This window comes from Leucopleurus acutus, assembly GCF_964270905.1.
Source record: "Leucopleurus acutus genome assembly, chromosome: 18".
Classification (NCBI taxonomy): Eukaryota; Metazoa; Chordata; class Mammalia; order Artiodactyla; family Delphinidae; genus Leucopleurus; species Leucopleurus acutus.
This window is the reverse complement of record NC_139160.1, coordinates 8,334,290-8,357,057: the sequence shown is the minus strand read 5'-3', so window position 1 is coordinate 8,357,057 and position 22,768 is coordinate 8,334,290. Positions and strand designations below refer to the sequence as shown.

General features: G+C 41.3%; 1 protein-coding gene across 1 annotated transcript in view; it reads right to left on the bottom strand.

Moving 5' to 3' along the window:
• Window positions 1-22,477, bottom strand: part of FRY (FRY microtubule binding protein) — a gene marked incomplete at its 5' end in the record, with an annotated part of 329,047 nt that extends 306,570 nt beyond the window's left edge. Inside the window, one exon of the mRNA XM_082859749.1 lies at window positions 22,273-22,477. Coding sequence (XP_082715875.1) covers window positions 22,273-22,477 — 205 coding nt within the window. The remainder of the gene's footprint in view (window positions 1-22,272) is intronic.
• Between the last annotated feature and the right edge of the window lie 291 nt (window positions 22,478-22,768).

Below are 22,768 nucleotides of genomic sequence, written 5' to 3'. Positions count from 1 at the left end.
CTGCAACCAAGTGAATGCCTAACCAAGAAAAAGCCACACTCAAAACAACAGGACATTCGCGACTTTTTTGCTCACCTTTACCCCACGCCCTTCCCAGCGTAGCATGATGTGGTCAGGAGGATGCCATCCAATTTATGGTCCCTCCTTCAAGACAGAAGGAAAGAGTAGAACTTGCTTGCAACATTCTGGTTTGTCTGGGGAACTGGTTTCTTTCTGGCCTGACACAGAGCATTGATGGGAAGGGTGACATATTCTGTATATCAGGTTGGAGGCTGCGGAAAGCAGTGGTGGGTGAAGTGGCCTGTGACAACTTCAGGTAACTGCAGACCCATGGGCACCTGGGGGAAAGAGATTACAGGCAGAGGAATACAACAGAACATCTAAGGTCCCAAGAATGAGCAGGGATAAGACTCAGAAAAAATTAAGAGATTTAAAAACAGCCATGTATAAGAGAATTGGAGGAGGAAAAAAGCAGGGAAGACATATCCCCAGAAAAAGTCTGAGAGAAACTTAAGCCTTCATTCCAGGCTGATTACTGAAGATCCTCCTCTGTGCAGAGACAGTCCACAAAGACTGACTGAGAAAATGGTTTTTTAAATGCCCAATTTTCAACAGAAGATCACAAGACGTACAGAGAAAGAGGAAAACATGGTCCATTCAAAGGAACAAAATAAATCTCCAGAAACCAACCCTAAAGAAACACAAGTCTCGGACTTGCTTAACGAATATTTTAAAACAATTTTCTTAAGTGTGCTCAATGAGATAAAGGAGAACACAGAAAGACAACTAAACAAATTCAGGAAAAAAATTCATGAACAAAATGAGACTATCAACAAAGAGATCAAAATTATTTAAAAAGAACCAAACAGAAATTACGGAGATGAAAAAAAAATAGCTTGATTGAAAAATTCACTAGAGGGGTTCAACAATGAATTCAAACAAGCAGAAAAAAAGAATCAGAAAACTTGAAATTTTGAAATTATTCATTTGAAATTATTGAATCTGAGGAACAAAAAGAAAAAAGAATGAAGAAAAGTGAAGAGAGCCTACAGGACTTACGAGATACCACTAAGAAGATTAATATATGCATTATGGGAGTGCCAGAAGGAGAAGAGAGAGAGAAAGGGGCAGAGAATTTATTTGAAGAAAAAATGGTGAAAATGTCCCAAATTTGAGGAAGGACATGGATATACACATACAAAAATCTTAATAAACTCTAAGTAGGATAAACCCAAAGAGTCCCACACTGAGACATATTATCAAACTGTAGAAAGTGAAAGGCAAAGAGAGAATCTTGAAAGCAGCAAGAGAAAAGTGGCTTGTCATATATGAGGAATCTTCAATAATATCATCAGTGGATTTCTCAGCAGAAATCTTGCAGGCTAGAAAGGAATGGGATGATATATTTAAAGTACTGATGCGCTTCCCTGGTGGCGCAGTGGTTGAAAGTCCGCCTGCCGATGCAGGGGACACGGGTTCGTGCCCCGGTCCGGGAGGATCCCACATGCCGCGGAGCGGCTGGGCCCGTGAGCCATGGCCGCTGAGCCCGCGCGTCCGGAGCCTGTGCTCCGCAACGGGAGAGGCCACAACAGTAAGAGGTCCGTGTACCGACAAAAAAAAAAAAAAAAGTACTGAAAGAAAAACCTGAGAATGAAAAAGAAAACTGAGAAAAAGAAAACTGAGAATGCTATATCAGGCAAAACTGTTGTTCAAAAAGGAGAGAGAAATTGAGACATTCCCAGGTAAACAAAAGTTGAGGGAGTTGACACTAGACCTGCCCTACAAGAAATGTTAAAGGGAGTCCTTAAAGTTGAGACAAAAGGATGCGATTAATAGATAGTAACTTGAACCCATATGACTGTAAAAGTCCTCTGGTAAAAGGCAATATATGGACAAATATAAAAACTTGAATTCTTGTAATTTTGGTTTGTAACTCCACCATTCATTTTAAAATAGGATTTAAAAGACAAAAGCATAAACAATGATTATAAATCTATGTTCACAGGTACACAGTATATAAAGACGTAATTTGTGACATCAATAATGTAAACTAGGGGTGGGGCAGAGATGTAAATGAGTAGAGTTTTTGTATGCAATTGAAGTTAAGTTGTTATCAGTTTAAAAGAGATTATTATAACTCTAGGATGTTTTGTAATCTCATGGTAACCACAAAGAAAATATCTATATAATATACACGAAAGGAAATGAGAAGGAAATCAAAACATGTCACTGCAGAAAAATCAACTAAACACAAAGGAAGGCAAGGAAGGAAATGAGAGACAAAAAGCTATAAAACTTAGAGAAAAAAAATAACAAAATGGCAATAGTAAGTCCTTCTCTATAAGTAATTGCTTTAAATGTAAATGGATTAAACTCCCCAAATCAAAAGATGTAGATTGGCTTAATAGATTAAACAAAACAAAACAGGATCCACCTATATGCTTTCTACAAGAGACTTACTTTAGATCTAAGGATTTAAGGACACAAATAGTTGAAAGTGAAAGTATAGAAAAAGAGAATCCGTCCTAATAGTCATCAAAAGAGAGTGGGGGTGGCATAGTAATAACAAAAAATAAACTTTAAGTCAAAAACTGTTACAAGAGACAAAGAACTTTATATAATGATAAAAAGGTCAATTTACCAAGAAGATATAACAATTATGTATGCACCAAACATCAGAGCTCCCCAAAATATGAAGCAAATTGACAGAATGGAAGGCAGTAATACAGGCATACCTTGCTTTATTGCACTTGACTTTAGTGCACTTTGTAAATACTGGCTACTTTACAAACTGAAGGTCTGTGGCAACCCTGCTCAAGCAAGTCTAGTAGTACCATTTTCCCAACAGCATTTGCTCACTTTGTGTCTCTGTGTTACATTTTGGAAATTCTTGCAATATTTAAAGCTTTTTATTATTATTATATTTGTTATGGTGATCTGTGATCAGTCATCTTTGATGTCACTAATATGGGTCACTGAAGGCTCAGCTGAGGTATGCGTACCTCAGATATTGCAGGTTCAGTTCCAGACCACCACAGGAAAGCGAACATCGCAATAAAGCGAGTCCCACAAATTTTTTGGTTTCCTAGTGCATATAAAAGTTACGTTAACACTATACTGTAGTCTGTCATGTGCAACAGCATTATGTTTACATGCCTATCTTCATTAAAAAATATTTTATTGCTAAAAATGCTAAGCATTGTCTGACAATGCAGGATTGCTACAAACCTTCAATTTGTAAAAACTGCAGTATCTGTGAAGCACAATAAATCGAAGCAGGATAAAATGAGGAACACCTGCAGTTGGACACTTTAATACTTATGAACAAGTTCTAGTCCACTGCCTGGCATGTAGCAGGTACTCAAAAAGAATTTACACAATGAATGAATGGATGAACTGGTACATGATTCTTCTATGAATCACAGCTATTGGTAGGGGAATCAATGTGGAAAAATTACCATAACAATACAAATTACAAGATTTACTAATATAGAAATGAAGATCGGATTAAGCAAGGTGATCCTAGCCAATGATGGAGAGGTCGAAATCAGTATTTGGGGACTTGGAAGAAGTATACATTTTTAAAGGCATTCAGAGGAATAAATAAGACATATCGCACTTAGAAACAGTGTCAGAGGCTTATATGATAATATATCCATGTATTAATATATTAATAGATTATATTAATAATTTAAACTTGAGAGTAACATAGGTGTAAATCATTGTAATGGGAAGCACAATAGTTACTGTTAGGTGTTGGTCACCTGACTGTGAAGATTCAGTGCAGTAGACAGAGCTCTCTGTGTTCCTGCAGGAAAACCTACCTGGGGTTCACTTTCCTGAATGATTGTTTAACTCTGTGAAAGTGAAAGTGACTACAGGTAGAAATAATCCTGATGTTGGCCTGGACCAAAGAACTTTTCAGGTCTACCCGAGTCACCCTTGGAAACCTCAGGGTGCACAAACAAAACTTCTGCAGACTGGGAGTTCCCAGATAGAAGAGGAAGACAAGGTGAATAAAACCAAAAGGATTTGCACAGCTTTTTTATGGGGCCTTAACTACTTCACTTTTGGCAAATAAACTTCGTGCTTTGGAGGAAGTTGTTGATGGAACCAAAAGACAGATTAAATCCTTCTGTGGGCTGATGAGTGTTGCTGCACCACCGACAACAAATATCACTTTGCATGAGCAAAGATGGTAGCTCCAAAGGGAGCCAGACATAAAGGAACTGTGGCAAAAGCCATGAGAGGGATCGGGACAGAAAGTGAGAGGGATCGGGACAGAAAGTGTGCGGGACGAAGATGAAGACACTAGCACCGTCAGAAAACTCAAAACACCAGCCTTGGAAGTATCTTTTTACAAGAAAGTTTCCAGTTGAAACTCCTGTAACTGCCCATAATGGCCCTTTACATCTTATTTTTTCTTTTTTAAATATTTATTTATTTATTTAGGCTGTGCTGGGTCTTAGTTGTGGCGCACAGGATCTTTAGTTGCGGCATGCATGAGGGATCTAATTCCCCGACCAGGGACTGAACCTGGGCCCGCTGCACTGGGAGCGTGGAGTCTTACGCACTGCACCACCAGGGAAGTCTCCCTGTACGTCTTTATCTCATTTTACTGATGAAGAAACCAAGGGACAGAGTTCACACGATTAGCAGACTTTTGTCTCCCAGAGCCAGTAGATTCTGTTCTTTCCGATCACTTTAAAGGTGTTATTCTTTTAAAATTCACATAATAGCTATGGTATTCTATATGTATGTGCTTTGGAATTCCAATCTGTTCCCATAATGATTCTCTTCTTCTATATAGTGATATTGGGTAAATTCCTCTTAAAGAAAAAGTCTGACAACAGATGAAATATTTAAGTAGTAGCACATTTCTCACATTCACTAGAAAGACAGACTTAAGAATGAGCTAATTTATGTCTTCTGAGTAAAGAAGCATCAATATTATACCTGGAAATAGGCAGTGCGCTAAAACTTTGGGGCCAGAATCAACATTTGTGATTAGAGCTTTTTCAGATGAGCAAACTGACCTCAGGAGAGGTAAAGTGAGCTCACCAGAGTCTAGGTGTGAGTTACAGAGCCTGGATGAAGAAGCCCAGGTATTGGTGTAACCTCAACAAAGGTGACTGTTTCACCTTTAGGAGAAAATATAGCTCACTCTGTAAGTCAATGAACTCTAAAAATGAAGATTTTTTTCACAGCTATTTCTCTATATTCCAGTCATCCAGAGCACACCCCAAGCCTAGAGCAGATGGGTGGTCCCAGAGAAACCAGCCTAAGAGTGGTACCACGCCTCAAGAGATTAACGTGGAAAAATATATTTGATTACGGACATGACAAGTCAGCAAGGCCTTGACCTGCCAGGAATAGGTGTGGGAGGAACTTGTATTAAATATTTATACAGCACTGATACACAATAAGTATAATTGTGCCAAACGTATAAAGTCCTGGCCCGAAGGCTTCTGCTGTCGGCTGTAAAGCTGGTTATTCCTGACATCTCTGTTGTGTTGCTTCATCAGGTAAAACAATCCATTCCGTACATCAAAGAACCATCATTCGGATGAGCTATCTCGGGAATAAGACTTTATATCCGATGATTTAATACAGAAGTTGCAGATACTTGTCACCGTATTAATAATTTTAGGAAATTCACTTTGATTCTCTGACAAGCTTACAGTTATCTCTTTTTGTTGAGTCGCTTTTCCTTCTTTCTACTTAACTCTTCCACACTGTTGCACAAAACACAGTTATATTCTCTGCTACTGCAGCATGCGTCATGGTGCCAGCAAAAGCGAAGTGCATTAGAAAGTTTTGTTTTGTAAATCTATGTTAGCCAAAAAGAAGCTGTCAAATAATTCTAGCCAATCATGGATGCAGGAGCAAAATAAGTTAATAAAGGGTACTGACTCAAAACATTAGGCAACATGATGGACACATACAGAGCTGACATCGGTTTTAACCAGGATACAGTAAGTGGGGAAGGGAAGTGGAAAAAATGATGCAGCCTTTGATGGAAAAAGATCTTATTCAGCTCACATGAGGCTCAGAAGATGCTGCATTATACTTCTCACTTACTTAAATCTGCAAGGGATTTGAAGTAGCTAATACTATAAGCAAAAAATCCTCTCGAAATGGGATATATTAAGGCAAGAACAAAATAACAGGAGTCCAGGTGATGAGGGATTTGGAGAGAGGAAAATAAACCACTTTCACTGGAAAACTAATACTAAGGATGACTATCAATTCTTGGGAAATAGTTTAGCTTTGTGCATGTTACTGATCGCTAAGACAGACCAGGCAGTTAATATATAGACAGATAGGAAAAGCATCCATTCATTCATTTACTCACTCATTCATTCATGCATGGGATACATAGTATCTGCCTTCAGGTGCAATGGCTGAGAATCCACCTGCCAATGCAGGGGACATGGGTTCAAGCCCTGGTCCAGGAAGATCCCACATGCCGTGAGCAACTAAGCCCATGCGCCACAACTGCTGAGCCTGTGTGCCACAACTACTGAAGCTCATGCGCCTAGAGCCTGTGCTCCACAACAAGAGAAGCCACCACAATTAGAAGCCCACACACTTCAACGAAGAGTAGCCCCTGCTCGCCACAACTAGAGAAAGCCTGCGCACAGCAACGAAGACTCAATGCAGCCAAAAATAAAATAAATAAATAAATAAAGTTATAAAAAAGAAAAAGGCTTGGAACAGAGGGGGTGGTACTAACGATACAAACAACATTAAACACCATAACAGTGTGTGAAGACGTACGAAACAAAAGGTAAGATACAACTAAACCATCTGAGGGTGGGAGTGTTAAGGGACAGTTTGAGAGATAAGGTGACATTTGAGCTCAGCCTTGAAAAAGAATACGACAGAGAAAAGCAAGGTGGGCAGATTTACAAGTAAGCCTGTGTGAAGACCCGCCCCAATGAGAGGGGAGCAGGGCCAGAGGGCTTCAGTGGTTCCATGTGGCCGGCATGTGTGCAGGAAGGTCAGGGGCAGGGACGAAGCCTTCCCTCTGAGCACGGGGCCAGCCTGGGAGGGCTCCTGGGTCTTCAAAGCCATGCTCAAGAGTGTAGGCTTGATCCTGAAAGTAAAGGGGCTAAAACACGATAGAGGCACTATCAGAAAGAAGGTGTGGGGTGTTACAGAATATCTCAATGTTTAAGAGAATTAAAGCTACCAGTGGATGAGAGAACTACTTCGGGGATGCAGTTCTAGACTCCAGAGGGGTCCTTAAAATAGCAGAGATTTTAGAGATTAGATACTATTTTTATCCCACTTTTCAGGGAATATTCTAGGGTGTACAGGGTGGCTAAATTACGTATCTAGGTCCACACACTGTTACTGGAAGAGGGAAGAGTATGACACAGCCCTGGGTGGGGCGTAAGCATTTTCCTGAACATCCACTGAAGGCAGAAATCATTAGATAAATGTTTCAGGGACATTAAAAAAATAGAAAATTTAGCTCTTTTAATCAAAGAGCTAAGAATTGAGGTAGAAAGATGACAGAAACTAGACAAAAGACAGTAAATGTATTAGGAAGGATAGTATAGATATACACGTATTTCTTAACACAACACAGCTGACAGCTTCCTGAAAAGTGCACATTTGTGTAAAACAAATTATTTAAAATGCATTATATTATGTAAGAGAATTTATTAATTCATAGTATGGATAATTTATACACTTTATAATAACCCTCTGATCAGTTTCTGGTTTGTAATTAAATTAGCTTTTAAAAGGGACATAGCTATCTTGTAAACTGAGTGGAAAACAAAGCTAATCTCATTGAATAATGCTGCCCAAATCAATATGAAATCATCACTAGTCTGGGTATTAAAAATATAAAATAATGTGAACACCTGCTAACCCAAGACGGTCTTAATTCCTGATCCCTTAAGACTGTCTTCCGTTCTACATCTTTGGAAGATGGGAAGCAAAGTACCCTGGGTTGTCCCAGAGCAAGCTGTGTCCCCTATGTAACTTAGCTACATGGGTCACTGGCCCTGTTCAAGTGAGTACAAACATGTTTGACAAGATAAATCCTATTAAGACAGGAAATATGAGTCTTATCCCCTGCTAATGAGTCTACCAAAGTTTTAACTGACAGAGCTTCTAAGCAGAGTGACCTTGGGCTTATACCATAAGATGGTAAAGCTAGGATGATAGGGAGATGTTTAACCCCAATCACAGCGGGGTCTTTGCAGGATTTTGTAGGTGCACTCTATATGTAAAGGAGGAAAAACCCTGTTATCTAGAATCCAGCTGCCTCCTATAGAGGATGACTCTTATTAGACTACAGAGTTTCTCAAAGAATGAGTGGAAGATCCCTCAATCAGAATCACATCATGACTATTAATAGTAAGTACTCCCAGGCCAAGCCCAAACCAGATGAGCCAGCATCTGAATTTAATTTTAACAAAATTTGAGATGGTTCTTATGTACCCTTATGACGACCATGGGCTTAAAAGAAGTAATCTCAGATGGCCCTTTGATTTTGATGAGCACCTAGATTGGTTTTGGATGTGCTGTGATAGGCCAAAGGAAGAGCTGGGGGTAGCAGCTGGTAAGATCAGAATTGCTCTATATGACAGAGGGAGAAGAACATGAAATTCCGGGGATGATGTGGTAGAAAGGAATTTGAAAGAATCGATCACGGGCTCGTGCCCCGGTCTGAGAGGATCCCACGTGCCGCGTAGCGGCTGGGCCCGTGAGTCGTGGCCGCTGAGCCTGCGCGTCCGGGACCTGTGCTCCGCGGCGGGAGAGGCCGCAGCAGTGAGAGGCCCGCGTACCGCAAAAAAAAAAAAAAAAAGATGTCCAGGGGTTAAGAATACTGGTAGAGTAGGCACTGAGAAATCTCAAATGTCAGGGTGGCTGAAAGGGCTTTTTAAGAACAGGGACATCTAATATTAAATCAGCGTTGTCTGTGCTGAATGAATATCTAAAACCTACATCCTGTTTGTCTCTCTGGACAGCCACAGAATCTACTATACACACAGGCTCTTATGGTTGAGTTTTTGTTTGTGGAAATCAAGGAAAGAGCATGAACTTCCCTTCTGAATTCACACAGCATAAGAAGATAATGGGAAAATCCATAAACGGCAAAAGAGAGCAAACAAAACATTTGCAGAGTTTACAGGGTGTTTACTTATGCTTCTTTGGATTCAGGCTGACGAAGGCCTTATCTTGACATCAATTTCTACAATCACTGAAGTAGAAGAAAGGGGATATGGTGTCTCAGATATGGTGCTTAAAATTTCCACCCAATCATGACACACTGAATTGTGACTCTCAAAATTCCCTGGCCACATAATGTCAAATGGTTATACTAAATTCTAGGGGAAAGGAAGTAAAATCCTGTCATATGCCTAGAAAGAAATAAAAACTGGAAATATCTGAAAAAAAATTAGCAGAAGAAGGAACTTAAGCAGAAGGACAGTGTCTCTGAAGTTATAGAGATCTGGGGGCTGGGCCTGGGACTTTCTGTAGGTATTGGCATGGAAGCTTGATCAATCTTTACTTAAATTTTAAGAGCAAATTGCTCCCAGCTGACTTTTAGGTTATGTGAGGTTATATGATCTTCTCCTTCTATTACTTTAAAACTTTAAAACAGAAAAAAAAAATCTTCTGTATTTTCAAACCCTAGTGCTTAGAAGAAATAAGCTTTAAAAAAAAAAAAACCTTTTTTTGCTTTATTTTGAGCTCTTGTAGAATCCTTTTCCCAAAGTAATGATTATTTATTACACACCCCTTCAGAGGTATAGAACCTGCGGTTAGATAATTTTTTAAACTGAGGACCACACAAAACAACAGGGTGACCTATTTTTCAAAGATTAAATTGAGCCCTGACAACCTTAAAAAGTAATACATTTCCCTCAACTGAGCAAAGTATTTACTTTTCAATGATAGGCGCAGGCACACAGCTGCTCCACAAGCGCAGTCAGGCTAAGTCTACTGTCTACCTTCGATGCCCCTTTAATCAGGGGCCTTATTAACTGATTTTTAATTAGGGATTTGGTTATACGCTGTGTGGTAAAAAAAGACATATACATTTTTTGTTCAATCATTAAGATACGGGGTTTTAAAGCTGCTTTGGGTTATGACTTTTTGAACATGAGAATGGAATAAACCTCAGAGAATTTGGTGAAGGAGAACTTGAAACTGAAAAGTTGTGAAATCTTATCTTGTCTCAAATTTGCCCTCTTAACATTGAACAGATTATTTCCATATGCTTTAGCTTCCCCACTGTGACACGGGAATGGTGATCTTAGTCTGTGAGAACAATGACAATTTAGTAGACCTTTTCACCGTTCAAGAGGAAAATATTCCTACAGCTTTCCCCCCACAAAAGAAATGTTTATATAGGGTCTAGGTTTTCCCCTGGATCACATCTCTGAGGACAATCATGTTTCCTGTACATTTCCTTGAGCAAAAGTTTCCCAAAACTAAAACTCCCCCTCTCTCGCTTGATTCCTTTCATCAAAGAAACAGACTTTTCATCTCTTAAGGACAGAATGAAAAATAAAGCCAGCTGAGATCTTGATGCCGTGCACTGGGCCAGGCTCGCCCTTCAGCTGGGTGTGTCACCACCTGTGACTGACATGTACCTTTTAAAGCTTCAACCTCCCCCTGCCCTGCCTCTCCACTGCAGTGTCCTGTGCAGAAGGGTGGGTGTGTGGAGGCTGAATAAACACAGGCTGGTGCGTGGATTGCTTGCCTCTGGGACCCACAAGGAAAGCTGTGGGCATCATTTTCTCCTCACTTTCTTGTTCACAAAAAATGACCCCAGAGGTTCTTAAACTAGGTTTTGGTGATGATCTCGTGAAGATTATGCTGGGAAGCAGGAGACCCTCAATGTAAGCGGTCTGTGTAGGTCTGTATTTCTTCATCTGTAAAATGAGTGCGTTGAATTAGATGCTCTCTGAGATTTCTTTCAGATCCGTAATTCAACGATGCTCTGATTTTCCACTGTGCTCCCTGCCAAGTGCTTGTCTAAGTTCTTCAACAACACAACCACCAAGCACTTTTTGCAGTTTGAGCTCTGAAAAAACAGTAAATCCCAGGACTCAAAGACGTATCTATAAGATGAATAATTAGCAAGGAATTAAGAATTCAACTTTTGGAGAAACATCATAAGTCTTCTAAGATGCCCTCTCATTGAATAAAACAATAGCAATGATGACCAAAAAGCTGAATTAGCTCATTAATGCCCAGAATTGGCAAGATCGAAGCTTGAAGAATCCCCACGACTTTAAAATGGGTGTCCTTCCAATTTTCTCAATGATGAAATTAAAATATTTTGAAAGTGAGGTATATTTCTCATCTAATCATATTCCTTAAAAACTGATTGGAGCAATATTGCCACTTGGGATGAAATTCATGACATTTTATAACTTCTAAAACTTAAAGTCCTAAACTATGGAATAGTTTATTATGCTGCTTTTAAACAGATGTTATGAGCCATTCCATTTAGCAATGAGTAGCATACAGCAATGTGGGATGTTAAGATGATAACTGGACTGTACAGTAAGCAAGATCCCAGGCCTGCAAACGCTCTGGTCCAGAGCAGGGACAGAATTCCAGGCGGCTGATTAATCTGTATTTTGTGCACAGCAATTACATATTAATCGATTTTACCGTGTTAATCTCAAATGTCCACACTTTAAAGAAGCAGAACCATATATGTACCCCTCTACTATAGCCCCTGAAAGAGTGTGGTGGGTTTTTGAGTAAATTTTTCATCAACGTCTACGCACTGTCTTTTCCAACTTAATGAAAGCAACGTGCAATGCTGGACTTCTGTCTGAACATCAACAGCTCATATGTTGGTCATTTCTATCTCTGCTGCGCAAATACAACTGAGCTAGATCCTAACACTGTTTTAAAGCAATAACGTGCAGGCTGAGCTGGGGAGCCTTTCAAGGAGGAGTGTGACAATGAGAAGCCAATGGACTCCTCCCGGCTGGCTCTGTCTCCCTCCCACTGCTTCAATTTCCAATAAGTCAATCCCCCGAGGCAGTGGTTGGATAGAGATATAGAATCCGTTGTTGTCTCGGGGAAAGGATGGAACAGAAACTTTCCACTCTTTCTATCTCACTCTATCCAGTCTTGTGTTCACTCATCATTATTTTCAAGGTCGGGAAACTTTAAAAGAGTCTTTTAAAGAGAGAACCATTACTTATCAAATAAGCAAGGATTACACTCCTGCCACCACCCTCCCTCTTCACCATCTCGGTGACATTCAGGGAGCTTCCCCACTCCACAGAGGCAAGCACCAAACAGTTTCATTTCTGCAAGTCATTTTGCCCCATCCATAGCAGTAAAATGTTCAAAATAAAAGCCACCCCGCAAATTTCCTGCTGTGGGGGACAGATGTAACATTATTTTCTTTTTGCTTGATTTTTTTTTTCTTAAGTTCCCTCTTCTGAGCATGTTAGATAAGTGCCTTCTGGGCTTCCTCTGTACCCCCTTACGCCCAACCAGCACCCCATTGATGGAGATTTTGCATTTTCATTTCAGTTTGTCCATGAAGGATATGATTCCAGACCACTTCTCTGCCTCCTGCCCAACCATGTTTGTGCTTGTGCGAGTGTTTGGTGTGGAAATCAGAAGCTGATTTACCACCAATAAAATGGCTTCTATCATTATCAACATTCGTCAAGCATGGTTAAGCACACAGACTTTAGTCACCTACTTTTTTGCTGAAGGACTGAATAGCATGGGTATATTTGAAACAGCAAAGCCCTTTCTAATTCAGCAGAAATTAAGACAAAGTACAAGGTCACAACGTCGGGATGTTTACAGTCTTCCAAAACTGCATTGCCTTTTGTTTAAATAATATGTAGTAATTTGTGGCATCTTTATTAAAAGTAATTACATTTTGGCAATATTTCTTTTGAGAAGTTGCCCAACTGCTATTTATTTTGGATGGATGTGATTCAATACCAAAAGAAAATAAGTCGCTATAGTTTATTTCCAAATAATGCAATTTCTGTGCAGCACTAAGTATCGTGCGTGATATTCATCAACTTTCATTCACTGAACATTTCTATATTTTCTTATATTACTTGTTTGTTGTATTAAGAGTTTTTCTTCTCTTACGGACTCAAATATTTCTCATTCATCCAATTGGCTTAGTCAATTCAGGCTGCTATAGCCAATTAATATAGACCGGGTGGCTCTGACAACAAACATTTACATCTCACAGTTCTGGAGGCTGGGAAGTCCACGATCAAGGTGCTGGCTGATTTGGTGTCTAGTGAGAACCCTCTTCCTGACTTCTCGCTGTGTCCTCATATGGCAGACAGAGAGAGAGAAATCGAGGGAGATCATCTCTCTCCTGTCTTTTTTTCACAAGGGTACTAATCCCATTAATGAGGGCTCCATCCACATGACCTAACTGCCTCCCAAAGGCCCCATCTCCAAATGCCATCCCACTGGGGATTATTCAACATAGGGATTCTGCGGTGGGGGGGACACAAACATTCAGCACATCGTTAACATTTTAACAATTGATCAAGAGGTGGCAGAAACAGTTCTAGTGTTTTACCCTCTGCTGTGAGCAGGGGTTACAACAAAGACCTAGATGGGTAGTGTGTAAGATTATGAGGCGGAACCAGGAGGAGGCCTGTATATAATGGAACTCAAATCCAGGCACTATTAGGAGAGAAAATACAAGTTCTCTTCCTGCCCAAGAACACACTGACCTTTGAGGGTGGTGATGGCTGGGTGTGTGGGAGAGGGGACTGAATGACAAGAGGCAGGGCCGGGGGCCTGCTATGAATAGATGCCTGCTGCTTCCTACATGTGAACCGGGGATCGTTTAAGAATGACTTTGATCTTTGAGGATCTTTTCCACTTCCTTTAAGTCTGCAGTTCTCAACTAGGGGATGGGACAAACGTCCCATGTACCTGGGGATAATTTTCACAAAGCGGTTAGAAGCCCAGCCCCAGCCTAGACTTCCTCAATCAAATCTCCAGGGCTGGTGCCTGTGGATTCTGAAAAAACTTCTCCAGTAATTTGCATTTGTGCAGTTAATTGAAAATGAATGCCTTAAGTTCCTCAGTTAATACTCCCTTAGTTGTATAAGCATTTGAAAATCTCAGAAGGCTGGAAACCCTTCCTGAGCTGGGCCCCAGGGAGGAACACTCGACTTATAATTCTTTCTCACTGACTTTTGTTTTTGTTTTTGGCGTCCAGGAGGCTTGATCTTTATTTTGTTTCCAGCCCAGATGAGGGAGGTCAGCGGAGTGTGGCCTGAAGGGGAGCACGGAGATGCCAGCAGTGCCCCAGGATCTGCCTGCCCTGCCCAGGGGCCCAGAGCTTAGGGAGGGGCGTGGCTTTCTTCCACCTGTCCTTCCCGGAGCTGGATCTGAACTCAGGGCCGTCACCAGGCCCTGGTGTTCTTTCCTCATTGTGCTCAGGTTCCTCAGCTGAAAAAACTCAAGTCCAGGAGACTGATCAGGCCAGACGTGTTTTAGAGGGTGCAGAAGAGTCACAATTTACAAAAGGTAAACAATCTCCCAGCAAAGAAACCCTGATGCAGAGGACAATTAAGATCCCCTGGGACTTTCCTGTAGGGAGATGTTTCACTGCCAATTAGGGTTTCTGTTCCAGATGACACGGTGTCAGTATTGCCATTAGCTGGTGCAACACAGAGCTTAAACACTTGTGCCAGAGAAGCATGAACACCCAAATTAGTGCACCCTGCTCTCCTAGTAAAAAATCAGAAAGGAGAACAAATTGCTGTGTATCAATGTCTTAACCATCAACCTGTCCTCCGCAGCATTTTGCATCTAGTAGTCGTTCAGCAAGATAGCTTAGATTCTTGTTGAATAGATGTTGTAGTCTTTCCCATATGCGTATCTTCCATTTATCCTTGGGCACTATTTTGATACTTAAAATTAAAGAATGTTTCTTTGAATTGAATCTTTCTGGCCCATAATTACTCCAAAACGCCATCCAGTATTTATTATCCATCAAGATGACTTAGTCTTTCTTAAGTATCAGGGTGGGAGAGAAGAGCATTATTTGATAGCTGAGGGAGCACCGTGGAGAAATCTGATCTACTGACAAAAGTACATACCACTTTGTGGTTCCTCCATCTCTATGCTCTGAACTCCCAGGATGTTCAAAAGTAAATCTGACAATCTATTGTTCGGCACAAAAAAATTAACTCATGCCCCACTTAGGATGGAAAGGTTTGGAAGTCGTGACCTAAAACACTCTGACCATCTTGTAATGAGAGTTTTTCCAGGCATGTCACCCAAAATGACTACCTGTTTAAGCTCCTAGATTTTAAAGAAATGCTGGAGATATTCTAATTAAACTTTGAAGGTAAACATTCTGTACAGAGTCCCAGAGTATCTGAAGCAAAAGAATGTTGGGGTATGGTCATTTCTCTGCATAACTGAGTGACTGGATGGCCATACCCCCTGCTAAATATTTGTTAAAAGTACATTATTTATGAAAACAATTAAAATGCTTAAAATTATCACTGAACTATCTTGAGTAAATATAAAGTTATGTGGATGTAAAAACACAATCTTTTCATAGTCTAGATGTCACTACTAGACCTTAGAGTGTTAGATTTAAGAATGGGAAGAAAAGTGTGTGGGAGCTCTCAAATCTGAAAAGTTATACATTTGCTATAGATCAGCAAACGGAAACGAACTGCTTTTAGAACAGGAGCATTTAAGCCACTTCTCAATATACTTATATCGTAAGTCCTGCATTCAGAACCGTATATTTGTATTTATTTATTTTTTTATGACAAGGAGGAAAAGCCTGAAGTCAAGCCATAAATCTAATGCCTTCTGCTTATTCTGTGTCCCTGCATAAAGGTAAAACATATTTCCCTTTGGTTATCACACATGTGACTAGTATTAGCATTTTTGTTTTTCTTAAAAGTAACTGGTTTACCACTAATATCCTCATTAAGTTTTTGGTTTTGTTTCTTTTTAGAAAAAAAAACAAAGCAAAACAAGAACAGAAACTTCACCTCCCTGAATAAACTTATCCATAAAACAAATACGATTATTTAAGGAAACAGGATACTCAGTCTTTGTTGCATTAGTATTTTTGAGTAAGAAATGCTATAAATATTTTAAATCAAAATGTCAAACGTTGATTTTCAAAACTTTTGGAAGTCTAAATACTCCTAATATTTAAAAAGATTCATTTCAAGTGGTGAGTTCATTTTTAATCTTACATATAAGCTATACATCATATGTAATTGTGAATGAACGACCATCCTATTCCAACTTTTAGTTCAAAGAACAGCCTAAGCTGGGACTTCCCTGGTGGTCCAGTCGTTAGGGCTCTGTGCTTCCACTACAGGGAGCACAGGTTTGACCCCTGGTTGGGGAACTAAGATCCCACATGCCACGAGGTGCAACCGAAAAAAAAAAAAAAAAGCCTAAGTTGAATTTCCCAAAGCAAGGTGTTAGACAAAGTTAGGCAAAATCATTGAACACAAGGCCACAAGTAAGTTTTGAAATCACAGATAGTGTTGTTTCTAATACAGAACAATTTTCCGAGGCCTGACATGACAATACTCTCAAGTTTAATGAGGTCATGTTGAGAAAATATATGGATATTTTTATTAAGAAGAGCTTCCATGTTACCCTCTTTTCATGGAAAATTAATAGGTCTTTTAGTGGTGTCTCATTATATAGAATTTACCTTAGCAGGGCTTCCCTGGCGGCACAGTGGTTGAGAGTCTGCCTGCTGATGCAGGGGACACCGGTTCGTGCCCCGGTCCGGGAAGATCCCACATGCCGCGGAGCGGCTGGGCCCGTGAGCCATGGCCGCTGAGCCTATGCGTCCGGAGCCTGTGCTCCGCAACGGGAGAGGCCACAACAGTGAGAGGCCCGCATACCGCAAAAAAAAAAAAAAAAGTAATAATAATTTACCTCAGCAGAGGGTTTGATTGACGACTTAGGATAACTTTCCATCCATGAAGATTTGCAAAAGTGTTCCAATTACACTTACCACCCACCCATGTAAAGTACAAATTATGTGAAACAAAACCTTTGATATCAACAAAGAATAAGCGAACACAGTCAATTCCAGCTGTGTATCATTTCATCCTCACGGACTATCTCATTTGCATTTCATGTAACCCTGTGACACTGGTGTTTTCGCTCCCATTTCACAGATGAAGAAATAAACAGGTTCCCAGGGATCAGGTGACTCGTCCATTACACGTTTAGTAAGATGGGGGATCAGAACGTGAACCCAGTTGTGAGGTAGATACTTCCTTGGTGAAATCCTTTGTCTTGAAATCCTTTCATGAGAGGACAAGTTCAGACTCGTGCCTTTGAGGCTCCCTTGTCTTAGGCCCTGAGCACAGCCACCTCTGGAAGCAGCCGTGGTAGGAAGTCACACCACCAGATGGACGGGGGTGCGGCTCCGGAGAGGCCATGACATGGTGCTTCTCATGTGCCGCCACCCTGCCTGCACACCTCACCACCTCCAGGGCACCTCCCACATCAAAGACACCCAGGTGTACGAAACATGGGTCCTGTCATCACCAAGAGGAGCCACTGAATCCAATTGCACACACTCCCAGGAAGCACTGTTTACGGTGCGACCTTAAGGAGGTCCTCCCCCGTCCTCCTTGTCCCTGGACGGCCCTGCTGAAACGTCATCAAATCACTACTCAGCAGGGATTCTGAGTGACAGAATTCCTTTTTTTTTTTTTTTTTTTATTCTTTACAGATTTTTTTTGGGGGGGTGACGTGGACCATTTTTAAAGTCTTTATTGAATCTGTTACCATATTGCTTCTGTTTCATGTTCTGGTTTTTGGCCGCGAGCCATGTGGGATCTTAGTTCCCCGACCGGAGATCGAACCCGCACCCCCTGCATTGGAAGGCGAAGCCAGGAAAGTCCGCAGAGTGACAGAATTCTAACATCGAGCACACAACTGGAGGAGGTGGGCTTAATTACAGAGTGTCTTTCCCTGTGCCTGGGATAAGCAGGCGCCCAGGAGGGAGCCCGAACCCAACTGCCCAGCTGCACTGTTCCTTCTGGCCGCCCTCAGGGAGGCTAGAACCATCTAGCTGCCAGTGTTCTTCCTACTTCCCTGTGTTTCCAATAAAATCCTACATACAGCAAGAAAAAAAAAAAAAAGGAGTTTTACTTTAGAAAATGTTCAAAATCTGTTTTTTTATTAAAATGATTTTAAATAACTTTTTATAGATTGTTTAGGATTTTTTTTTAAAAAATCCCTTTGGAACAGAACCAACTTAAAAATGAGAATGGAGGTTAGCTTACGTGCTGGCCTGTCTGCCATGTGAGTCCTGACCAGAGGGCCCTCCTCCTCGAGGTCCCACACTCATCCTCTGACTAAGCAACAAGGAAGTGCGTGGAACTGCCTGTTTCCTCCAAGCAGATGGCTCCTCGCTTTTCAAACAGATGATTGTAAAATCAGTAGGATATTTTAAGAATGAGCTGATCAAACACACCAACTTGCTTGCTTATGAGTGCTGAGTGAACAACCCATGACACCTGGCACCTGAGCCCCACTTTCTTCTACGTGCAGGATGAGATGCTCATTTCAATCTGACGTGCCTATGGATGCGGTATGTGTAAGGACCACATCTCTCTCCTCCTTTGCTTTCTTTCACGGAGCTGAGCCCTCTGCTCTGGAGCTGCTGGAGTTCTTTCAGGAGGACAAGGAAGCAAGGTTAGCTGCCCGCTAGAGACCTACCTACACTCTTAATGCCTGGTCTGGTGAAGCCGAGATGGAAGAACTTCAACTGAGCAACTCAAACTAGTTCTACTGTTGAGACTTCTTCAAGGGAAGAAAAAGTTAGTTTTTGATGTTTTTGTAAAAATCATAAAAATATGATTTTTAAATGTATTGGTTTTGATTTTTAAGATTCACTGCTGTGAGTATGGTACCCCCTTCACCCCTTTTCTCAAGAGGTATTTGTCAGGTTGCACAATATGCAAGGCATCCTGCTAGGAAAATTCTTTCCCATCAGCCACATAAGAAACTGTCTTATTTTCTGCTCTCTTCCCAAGGTCTAGAATGATCCTGGCATATAGCAGAATCCTAACACATGTTTTAACAAATTACACACTGAATTACACACTGAGACAAGGGGTACCTGCATTTCCCCCACCAGGAGTTCCTATATGGTGATGAAAATCAGTATAAAGACCTTCCCTTTTGATAGTCTCTACTGCCAACTAGTTCTTTCCTGGAGCTAGAATCAGATAGGCCCCACAGGATGGACACAGCCTCACAGCAAATTAGTTAATTTACCACCAGATGTTAACTGACCACCTACTATGTGCAATTCCCTCTCAGATACAATTGGGCCATATAAGATATTGCCCCTGTTTTCAAAGAGTTTCTATACAAATAGAAACTTAGTTGCCACAAAGTGACCACCGAACCCATTCACAACCTAAGACAATTGAACACGATCCCAGGAAGAAAGGGAAGGACTCTTTATGCAGTACTGAGGCCAAGGAGGTGAGTGGTAGGCATGAAAGGAGAACTCAAAGAGATGGGAAGACTGCGTGATTACAGAAGACAGAAGTCTTGAATTAGGCCTCGGAGCCCAGGTGGAGAATGGAAGAAAGGGCATAACAGGGACACAGGCGTGTGTGTGTGCACCTGTGTGTGTGTTGGGAGGTGAGGGAGGATGCGAAAGTGGAAGAAAGCAGAGCATACAAGGCATGCCAAGGGTTCATTCTGTCCATCACGATTTGAGTCAACTGAATAAATATTTATTAGTTCATGCTATGTGCCAAGCATTGTGATAGGTACAAGGGACACAATGGTTAACAAGACTAATATGGTCCCTGGCTCACTGGCCAGTGGAAGATACAGACAAGTAAACAGATAATTACAATACAATATGATAAGTTCTGTGATAGGGAAAAGTCCAGGTGTTATGAGAAGGACAGAGAATGGACCCCACCCAGATGGGAGGGTCAGGAAAGCTTCCTAGACATTCCCTACAAGGGCTGTCAAGCTGACACCCGAAGCCAAGGTAGGAATTAGTTGGGTGAAACTACGCAGGTAGGTTATATAGCACCTACCCTAGAAGAGCAAGCATTATGGACCACAGGGATCTAAAGTTGGCTGAGTTTGCAGGACTGCAAGGGGAGGAGAGCAAAGAGATGGGCCGGGGACAGAAGCAGCGGCCAGGTAGGCAGTCTCGTGTACTTCACTTTAAGGAGTCTGGACTTTATCTGAAGAGCGAGGGTAGCCACTGAAGAATTGTAAGGGAATGACCCAAACATATTTGCATTTTGGGTAGATAACTATCTGCAGTGTGAGACGGCCCTTAGAGGAGAAACGGGAGATAAGAACACAAGAGTACCATGCAGCTCGGTTCTTCAAGGTCCACCCTAGACCAGCGCAAGAACTAAATGAATATTTCATGAGTGAATGAATGAGCTGATCAACCCATCATTCAATCATTCAGTGCAGGACCGAAAACAGGAGACTTGAGAGAGAGGATAAAGTTGACTGTGTGTATGTAAGGGTCAGAGTGAATGCACATCGGAACGCTGACATGTCTTCAGTCTTGCATCTCATCAGACAAATGAGAACAACAGTTGACAACGCAGCACAGGGTAACAGAGGGAAACAGCTTCAACACTGGAGTTAAAAGACCCATGTCTGACCCGTAGTTTTGCCAGTTATTAATTTTGAGTTGCGTCTTAATTTCTCTGACGCTCAGGTCCCACATTATATCCACTCTTTATGTGTAACCACACAGCATATAACATAGGAATGGTTATCACAACCTATGTACATTTCTGTTTTCAGCTGATGTTTAGGAGCTGTGGTGGGATTTGCAGCCTGGTGGCATTTCTAAGTCAACCACTGTAAAAAGAAGTTAGTGAGACCTACATGACAATGAAGTTGTGGTTCATGTGAAAGGGAATTTAGAAAAAAAAGTAGCCACTATTGTTCAAACTTTGGGCAGACAACTCTCTACCTTGTCAACTGGAGACCCTAGCAGATAGGGAGGATGTTAAGAGTCCATCTCCTGTTGCTGTCCCCAAGAAGGGGAATGGCAGCAGAAATAGGCAGAAAAAATAATGTACCTGAAGGCCACAGGGGTCGGTGAGGTGGCTTGGAGACCATTTAGGGACACAGTCTAGACAAGAATCCATTGAGCTCCCACCTCAATATAAAGACTCAGCTGTGGGACTTCCCTGGTGGCGCAGTGGATAAAACTCTGCGCTCCCAATGCAGGGGGCCCAGGTTCGATCCCTGGTCTGGGAACTAGATCCCACGTGCATGCCGCAACTAAGAGTTCTCATGCCGCAACTAAGAAGCTGGCAAGCTGCAACTAAGGAGCCAGCTGCCACAACTAAGACCCAGCACAACCAAATAAATAGATAAATATTTTTTTTAAAAACTCAACTGTTAGGGGGGTTCATTTCATTTTCATGATGAAGTAAAGCTTGAATGAATTATTCTTGTTTATTTTCTATCATCACAGAGTTAGCCCTCAGCAGTTGTGTCTAATCTATCCTCCTTAAAGACTCCAATCAATCAATCACAAACAAAAAGGCCACTTTCAGTTTCTCCAGGAGATTCCAATGCAAACGGTAGTGAAATAAGTTCACTAAATAATTCATCCTCTCCAGTGACCACACACCCACCAGTGACACCTCAGTGAGAGTTCACAATCACAGGCGTCTTCTACAAGCTTACACACCTCTAATACCAGGCATGGACATCTAAAGCTGCCATCAGAGTCTCTTTATCAAGACTGAAATCCCTGAGTCTTCTGTGCTCCAATACATTTCACCATCCACATTGTTTAATTGAGCCCTTTACTACAAATGTTTCAGGCTCTGATGCAAGACAGGAATTTGAAGCATGCATTCGAGTATTTAATGGCGTTAATTTCTGGGGCACACAAATATCAGCTTCACTCAACAATCCCGTAATCTTGCAAAATAAAGAAAACACACCAGAGAATGAAATGCAGCATGGCATTCTCCAGGACTGCAAGCAAAGCGGTTCCCTGATCCTGCTGCCTGAGAATAAAACAGCCGCCTATTTCCAGACCCTTAAAGATATGAAAATAAAGAAAGAAAAGAAAAGAAAAAAAGATGGGGGTGCTTTCAGATGAAAGAATCATTCTATATTTTATACTCAAACATGTCCCGAGTTCATTTTAAATGTAACACATCTGATCATTACAAACGAAATACAGTCCTTGTTGCTTTTGGTGTGTTTTTTTTAACTGGCATCAACAGAAACAAATCCTACCTGGAAATATGGATGGTCTCTTTTTCGGGCGCCTCAGGTGAATGGGTTCCAAGTTTTTAATGTTTCTTTGAAGTCTTCCTTTAATGTCATTTCCTATGAGTAGTTCAGGCGGCAGGCTACTCCGTCTCGATGATTTACAATCATTCTGAGATGAATTTAGTTTGTTCTTCGTCCTGGAATATAAATTGCCGTCATCAACTGCCATGGTAGGAAATACATTAGATTTTCTTAACAAAATCTGAAAAGCCAAGCCCAGCCTCAGCCATCTGCGTCTCCACCCCAGATTCAGATGTTCTCATGCTTTACCCCGCACTTGTCTGGGAAGCTTAGCAAGTTGATGGGCGTGGACTCGAACAGGTGTAGAATTACGAAGGAGCCCCTCCTATCCACCGCTAATAGCACCAGGGAGGAGAGATCCAAAATATCTTTAGGTTCAGAAGACTGAGGAAGTTGAACAGATGTGGCACACGGGTAATAAAAGTGATGGTTACTGTGT